Genomic DNA, 8,995 nt, shown 5'->3' on the forward strand with positions numbered 1-8,995 from the left:
TCTTCTCATTTGATCGCAGGAAGTCTGATAAAGCGGAGTACAGCGGCTGCTCTGTGCATGAAAACAATAACGGACAGGCTACATTCGAAAATCCCATGTACAACACCAATTCTAAATCCATCGAGGGAAAGGTCGTCCGCTTCGATCCCAATCTCAATACGGTTTGCACAATGGTTTGATGCTGTCAGGACTGTCACTTTTTTGTTGTTATATTACTTGTCTCTTTGAAGCAACTTTCAAGCACAGTTTGGGGTGTGGTACTGACACAGCAGCTCAAAGCTGTGCACAGATTTGCAGGAAAATGTCATATTCTTCACCGTTCGAGTGGAGAATTATATATTATCTACATCTCACTCTGAGAGTGCTGATTTTGTATTTAAAAGAAAACAAAAACAAAAAGTTGGGTGTCCTTTTACAATGTGAGATTCATGTGGAGCAAATGATTTGAAGCCATTCCAGGGGCGTTCACACATACAGGGATTTGTTGCATTGAAATGTTGAGCAACGTTTAACTTTATGCAAGTCAATATGATACTGTGACTACCAGAAGGAGTGAAGACATTTGATGTGATAGCGTGATCCATCTCTGGTTAGATACTGTAAACAGAACGGTGAAGTTAATGTTCTGTATGATTTCTCGGCTCAAAAAAATGATGCATGGAAAATATTGTAAGAAATCATGAGCATTTAAAGTTAATTCGTTCATTGATAATCGTTCATTTACTTCATGAGTGCTGCTGCGATTTATATTCAATTTCTTTCTTCTGCAGAATGCTCATTTGTATCGGCAAGAAAACTGATTCTGTCAAACAAGCTTATTTTTATTCACAGCTCATCTCAGCGTGTGATGAAATGGCTGTATGTGTGAATGCCCCTTCAGATTGTGCACATCGTCTCGTCATCGCAGTGCGCTTAAGTCGCTTAAGGAACATGACCATTCCTAGTGGATGATGCTCTCCATTCAAGCGTAAACTTCCTCATGGAATATCAACACTCAAGTATTTTAATAAAGAATGATTGGTATTAAAAATTGTTTTTAACAATTTAACAAATTGTGAACTATTCCTTAAAGGTGAAGTTTGTAATTTTTTCAATATTAAAATAGTTTCTCTGACTGTAAGTCATTTATAGGTGACTTCCTGAAGAGTGTGACACTGTGGCTTTGTGGTGCTTTTCTCAATACTCTTTAATCGAGCATCCTGACATGTCAACTTCAGAATCCAATGTCGGTGGAAGGCGTGTGAAGGGCAGTTCAGACAGAAACACATTCTAGCGTTAAAAACAGTGTAACTAAGCCTACGTTTACATCACAACGATGTAGTCAAAATCAGAAAAGGTTTTCCCTTGTGTCTTTAAAAAAGTTAAACGTAAACTTGACAACGTTTTCAAAACGATTCGTGTTTACACATGTCCATTGAAAAACGGCCAAAAACACTGTATTGCATATGCCAGGCCAGTAGTTGGCGCTGCCACCTTATTGGTAAACATTACCTGAAGAGAAGAATTATATGATGAATATGATGCATCTCCACTGTTGGTTGTAATATTGGTAAATCCACACTTTGCTGAAGAAGCAACAACAGTACCATGTACTCCGCCATTGTTGTGTATGTTTGTTCACACTTGCCTTTAAAGGGGTCATTTGACGTTGCTAAAAAGAACATTATGTTGTGTATTTGGTGTAATGCAATGTGTTTATATAGTTTAAGGTTTAAAAAAAAAACACATTATTTTCTACGTAATTTACATTATTGTTGCTCCTCTATTCCCTGCCTTTCTGAAACGCATAGATTTTTACAAAGCTCATCATTCTGAAAAGTGAAATATTCTTTGATTGACCAGCTATCCAGTGGGTTGTGATTGGCTGAATACCTCATGCATGTGATGGAAATGTTACAATCCTTAACATATTGTGATGTGTGTCCCGATCAGAACAGTGGTGCCACAAGACAAAACCAATAAAACCCATTACAAACGAGCCATTTGTTAAATCCAGTGGGGACATAATTACTGGTTATAATGACTTATACTGTGTTTTTTACGCATTGTGTTGCATCGCGCCTCATAAACAAAACCATGTCTGCATTTGTGATTGGAGAAACGACAAACAACAAGCTTTACTCTACATTGCTCAAAACTCGTGTTTGAATCATCAGTGGCCTTTACATATATAAACGTACTTACATCTGTGAGTCAGATCAGCCGACATTATAGTCTTCTCTCCCAGGATCAGGAAACAGTCCTCCATTAAATGTGCTGCACATTGAATATTTGGGATGAACTGTTCCAGAACAGTGTTCTTAATACAACTAAACCACTGATTTCTAGATGTGTCCTCTTTTGGAAGACCAAACAAAGTAGTTTCGCTTTCACAATGAAACGACGTCTCCACAACATGGTACCAATGGCATCAGCGAGAATCAAAGTTACGCCTTCTTTCTTTCCGTGGACATTTGGGCGCCATTATGCAAATCTTCCCACATCGTGACGTAGACGTGGGGGTGTGTTAAAACAAGTAATTTTACGGGGGTGTGGTTGACTCTTAACTTCTATAAAGAATATCTCTTTGGGTTTGAGACTTTAGTCTTTGCAACTTTACATCATATGACCCCTTTAAATGTTTTATTTAGATTGTTTTACATTTTAATAACTCAAGTATATAAATGATTTTTTTTTTAAGTCTTTCTACTTAAATTTTTATTTAAATGTGTTGCTTGTGGTTTATTTAGAATTATTTGTAAAAATGTACTAGCAATTTCTGATTTAAGCCAATTCTACACCACATTTTTTTCAGTTCATAGTTTGGCCATACATAAATACAAACAAAAACAGTGCAAATTGAAATACAAGAATGTGTCCTGTGTGAACGGCCCATAAAAATGGAAAACAGTCACTATTTATTTTTTTTTTTTTCAATTCTGTTGAGTAATATATAAATTACAGACTTCACCTTTATATTAAGGGAAACAACTTTTTAAGTGAGTTCTTTTTAATTGGGTTATACTTCATATTTTCTTAATTTATATTTAATATTCAACCCAAATGTTTCCAATTTGCTCACTTTAGGATCACATCAAACTGGCTATTCGCAGGTTTCCTGCATCTAAACGCTCTGTTTCATAACTCATAATAGTGCCTTGTATGATATTTCACTGGTGGGGGAATGGGTTAAAAAATTTGTAATTTATTTATCAACTACAGTTAGTGATGGTTTAGTTGTTCAACAAAAATTCACTTTTGCACATACCTGCCAAATATAATCAGATATAGCATCAGTGCTATGTTTGAGTTCTCTGTGCCGCTGCCCATAATGTCTTTTCATCAACAGTTTGTATATTTATACAGATGTTTTTGTTCCTTCAGCGGGTAAGTGTTGAGCGGCATCTTCGTGCTGTGTTTGGCTCGCACTATTCCTATTAGTGACACAAAATATCAAACACTGTCAAAGATTTAGGATCGCTTTTAGACACTGGCTTCTTCAGATGGGTCCATCACTCTTATAAATGCATTCATATCAAATGTACAGATATTTAAACTTTTTTGAAAAGAGTTATATTTTTGTGAGAAATTTGTAAAATAAAAGCTTATGTAAATATCCATTTGTACATGCCATTTACGAATAAAAAGTAATTTGCTTTTCTACATTTGCTGGATTGTTTCTTGAAATCCTCACAGCTGTGCTAGTATTATGAATGTATGTTGGACTGATTACATAAATTGTCTTAACTACAGACAGTTTTAATGGTTGTGTCCCTTTTTTTGTACATATATCATGGTTTGGTGAAAAGTATGTTTTTTAATTCAAATCCTGCATACTTTTTAGGGTGGATAGCATGTGGATTGCAACGTTAGTCCAGCATGATTGTGCATGATGATGTGCATGCATGGAACTTGAACACTAACAGTATTTGAAAGATACATGCAACATGAAAGCGGAGGACCAAACAGATCCTGGGGCTTCTACTCTGTGGAGCTTCAAACTGGATGTCGTTAGGTCCTTCCAGAATTGAGGTGATCAGTTATTGATGGGGAACGGTAATGGAGTGAGCGAGACAGGTTTACAGCTGGTGACGGGCATATAAACAAAGCTGAGGTTGACCAAATGGTGCACCATACAACAGAGAAGCTGACAGCACAATTTGTCCAGTCCCTTGTAAATAAAATCCTCTGAATTAAAAGAGAATGAGCTCAAATTGAGGATGAGAGCAGCAGTTCTCAAAGACAACAGTGTTAGACCAACAATGAAATGTTGCAGAGGAATGAAAGATGGATGAAGTGCATTGCCTTTGGTTTTACTTAGTGTATGATGCCTGGTGTTTTTAAAATCTTTTAAAATTAGAAAAATTAGTGTAGTGTATTCCATCGTAAACTTGCATAATTATTATAGTCTAATTGACTTCTGAACTTCTGTCCCCATTTTTAGAAACAAGGATCACAAGTGTATTTACATGACACGTATATGGCCAGTCTATATTGCGAATAGTCAAAACTAAATGTGACACGGAATTTTTAGAATTCAAAAGATAAAAGAACACCTACGGAGAATCAATCAATTATGAATAATTAACTGCAGTTGTATGAATATTTAAACAAGGAAATCAATAAAAAGTAACTGTAATCTGATTATGAGCATTAATCTAATTACAAGTACTTAATGATTCCATAATCCATCAATAATCAGTTACTGTCTGTAATCATGGCAATGGTAACTAAACTAAATATTGAAGATGGCAACATCCAAACCTGCAAAGTCGTATCATATTTTACACTAAAGTTCAATTGAATTGAATTTCCTTTGTCAAATCTTAATTTACAGAGGGGAGTCATTAAAAAGAAAAAGAAAAAAGAAAACCAGAAAAGAAAAAAAGAAAAAAACAATTTGGCTATAATAGAGTACCGGCACCTCTTTTGGGCCACTTAAAACACTGTCCTAAATAACCCAAATACTGTATGTGTGAACACAACCCTAGTAATGACTTGAATACAGAAATGACAACCATGCTGCTGCTGCATGAATGTGGCAAAAGTGAGCTAACTACATAGGCATCATCACTGACATGCACTTGAACGGAGTCTGTCCCAATAGGAAAGCAGCACTCTTGAAAGTATAAAACCTGCATGATTTCATTTTTGGCTATAGTCCCTTGGTGAATTGGTGAAAAAAAACCACAAAAAATATGCAATTTCATGCAGATGCTGAAAAAGTAAGATGAAATTCTGATGCATGAAATGTGAAACAATAGAATGTTTATTACAGTGTAACAGACTACTTACATATAAAAAAGGGAACCAAAATTATGTAGCAACATTGTTCAAATTATTCTCTTTTGTGTTCTGGAGGGAAAAGTATACAGGTTTGAAATTATATGAGGATGAATAAATTATGGGTAAACTATGCATTCAAAACAAAAATCATATATACACAAGACATCTCTTCTCCCAACTGTAAGGTCTTTTGAGTCCTTTCACCGCCGTCTGCTTCTGTCTGGAGATGTCAATATAAAGAGGGAGCCTCTGAAGCCTGATGCAGGTGACAGCGTCCCATTAGATCTGAGGTGATGAGGTACAGAACATGAGCGAATCAAAAACCCATCACACTTTCAGAGTCGACATCTCTGGCCTCCGACACACATATGTATCTGGCACACTTCCTGGCTTGGTAATGTGATTGGTTTCAATGGTCAAATATTCCTTTAGGGTTTATTTATTTATTTATTTTTGGCTTTTATTTTCTTTTAGTAAAAAAATGTGTATGTTTTAGCACAGCAAAGCCTAAAATCTTTAAATTTTATTGAACTTTTAGACAAAATTGTAAAAATTCAGCATGTGTGTTTTTTTGTTGAGGATCATATTTGATACATCAGGCTTTTCTGTATTAATGAGAATCTGGATCTACAGTAAGAAGGAAAAAAAAATTGGTGAAAAAAAAACACAAAAAATATGCAATTTCATGCAGATGCTGAAAAAGTAAGATGAAATTCTGATGCATGAAATGTGAAACAATGGAATGTTTATTACAGTGTAACAGACTGCTTACATATAATGCACATAAATATCAGTTGTTGCTCTCTATCTCACAGTAAAAAGATGATATTTAAATGCTTAGATTTATAATCAAAGATCTGTATTATGGGGAGGTGGGGGGGCTATAATGCAGTGCAATACAGTATTTATTAAGATAAATAAACAAATAAACATTCCTCAAAAGCCTTATGGATCATATTTGATACACAAAGACGTATGAAGCATGAGCTGAACATGGATGCTTTTGCAATTGCGCTCTTACTTACCATAAAGTATCAATCAGACAACAGAAGGCACATAGCAGATTATGTGCAACAGGCTATTCAGCAAAGTGTTGATCATATTGATGATTAGAGGCCTTAGAAGTTGTATCAAATTTGACAGTCACTCACATTTCTACAGAAAGCATGCTGTTCTTTTTATTAGTTCAAATGAATCAATGACAGTTTCATTCCTTTGATTTATGCACACACCCTTTAAGAAACCCATCTAGAGCTTGAAACCAGCCTAATTATAAAGACTAGTCTTTTTAATTGTTATTTAATTGTATAATAATGCTATGAATAGTTGTGTAGTTGTTCAGTCAGCCCACTGATTAGCTGATTTTAAAACTACAGGTATATTGCCTCAGCGAACCGAACCGGCAGGGCGCTTATAAAGCTAATGTGTTTGCCAGCATGCAGACAGAAGTGCCGCCCATGTGACTTGGGTTGCAATAGCGCTCTTTTAAATGCTCCTGATGGGATCTGCCATCATAAAAGTAAACACAACACAGCAGCTATGGAATCAACAACAATAGAAGGAAGACGCCAAGCAAAAACAGTCATTTCCCAAGCAACCTATTGCATAACGAAAAAAAACCGAAAAAAAACCTGAGTGTCACTGCTCTGCAATTACCTTGCTGGGTAATTACTCAGCAGAGGTCTGTTTTGGGGGCCAGAATATATTGAATCTGCTGATGATGGCTCTTTTTTTGATGAGCCGTGTAATTAAATTTGTTTGCAATATATCGGAGATTGAAAGCTTTGAATTGAAAGCTGCGAAGTTGTAGTCTGGTATGTACTCTGATCCGCTACATTGGGGATGAATTAAAAATGTAGAATGTTTCATTTTCAGCCTACAGAGTAATGGGAATCGTTTTCACAAGAATCCTTTCAGTCGTTCTGTTGTAAAATGAATGACGTCAGGAGCTTCCAGAAGGTCTCGGATTCCAATAAAACCAGTGCTTTAAGTGGCCCGAAAGAGGTGCCGGTACTCTATTATAGCCAGCTCTATTTTTTCTTTCCTCTTCTGTTTTTTTTTTTTTTTTTTTTTTTATGACTCCCCTCATCCCCTGAGGTAACAACAACTATATTGAAGGGGTTTTATATACAGCAGTCAACATATAAATCCTTTTATTAGTTTGTGGATTTGCTTGAGCTTGAGAAAGAACTACTGAACATAAATAAAATGTGCAAAATAATTTTGAAAAATAGCCTTAGAAAGAGCTACTGCATTACTGCATTCAAACTCCCAAACTGACTCAAATGATTCGCGAACCCACTCCTAATTCCCGAACTGATTCAAATGAGTCGCGATCGCCGAACTGACTCAAATGATTCGCGAACCTGCTACGAACTCCCAAACTGATTCAAATGATTCGCGATCCCCAAACTGACTCAAATGATTCGCGAACCCGCTACAAACTCCCGAACTGACTCAAGTGATTCATGATCACCAAACTGACTCAAATGATTCGCGAACCCGCTTTGAACTCCCGAACTGACTCAAATGATTCGCAAACCCGCTACGAACTCTCGAATTGATTCAAATGATCCGCAAAGCCGCTCCGAACTCCCAAACTGACTCAAATGAGTCGCGATCCCCAAACTGACTCAAATGATTCGCAAACCCGCTACGAACTCTTGAACTGATTCAAATGATCCGCAAAGCCGCTCCGAACTCCCAAACTGACTCAAATGAGTCGCAATCCCCAAACTGACTCAAATGATTTGCGAACCCGCTACGAACTCCCGAACTGGTTCAAATGATTCGCGTTCCCCGAACTGATTCAAATGATTCGCGATCCCACTCCGATCTCCCGAACTGATTCAAATGATTCATGTTCCATACTGCGAGCTAGGAAGAATTAGGAAGCGTGCATTGTGAAGGGCGCTCTGAAAAGCAGCAGCGCAGGCAAAGGATTAAAACCTCTATTAAAACAGATGTACAAATGAACGTACCTGTACGCTAAAAGCACGTTCTGGGCGCACGAGAATTGGCGTATGCTCAAGAGCTATATTTGGATGTGGCGGTACTGAGTATTGGTGCGAACTGGCCCACTTAAATCACAGAATAAAACAAAGTCGGGAAGCAGTTGCGGAACATTTTCCTTGGTTCCAAGCATTGCCATCTGCATCGCTCTCATGACTGCAGCAATTATCAAGGTAATGTTGCTTATCATGCATGAAATATGAATATAATTTACATATATCGTCCTTGATAGTCCAAACATCCTTAACGAAAACGGCTCTCTGAGTTAGTATGATTGAAATATTTTATAGATTTCCGAGATGGAGGGATACGTATCTGAAACTGACATTTTCATCTGACACTAAATGTTGCAGGACAACAGACAAGCTCAGGTCAATCATACCATACTTAACATTTTGGCCGGGGACACTCTTTAGACAACGGCAGGATAAAATCTGACTGCAGCAAGAATAGATGGAGGGTCGATTTGCACGACAAGATGCTATTTTCTGCCCCGAATGCAGAAGTCTCTTTGGACCAGGGTGTCCCTCGGAGACTCGTTCAGCTCGTCCTGAACACTCATTCCATCAGAAAGTCTGCAGAGCTCAGACAAATCCAGCAATATGCTTACTGAGACTGGCAACTCATGCAGATACAAACAGACAAACTTTAGCAAAGCTCTAGTGCAATGAATTCTTAGGGTGAACTGGTCAAAATCGAAGAGGATATTTTGCAGAAC

General features: G+C 37.1%; 1 protein-coding gene across 1 annotated transcript in view; it reads left to right on the forward strand.

Moving 5' to 3' along the window:
* The window catches only part of LOC128030179 (CUB and sushi domain-containing protein 3), a 231,452-nt gene extending 227,822 nt beyond the window's left edge, over positions 1 to 3,630 (forward strand). The window contains exon 71 of the mRNA XM_052617664.1: positions 20 to 3,630. Coding sequence (XP_052473624.1) covers positions 20 to 179 — 160 coding nt within the window. The 3' untranslated portion in view covers positions 180 to 3,630. The remainder of the gene's footprint in view (positions 1 to 19) is intronic.
* Positions 3,631 to 8,995: the final 5,365 nt, after the last annotated feature.

This window comes from Carassius gibelio, chromosome A16 (assembly GCF_023724105.1).
Source record: "Carassius gibelio isolate Cgi1373 ecotype wild population from Czech Republic chromosome A16, carGib1.2-hapl.c, whole genome shotgun sequence".
Classification (NCBI taxonomy): domain Eukaryota; kingdom Metazoa; phylum Chordata; class Actinopteri; order Cypriniformes; family Cyprinidae; genus Carassius; species Carassius gibelio.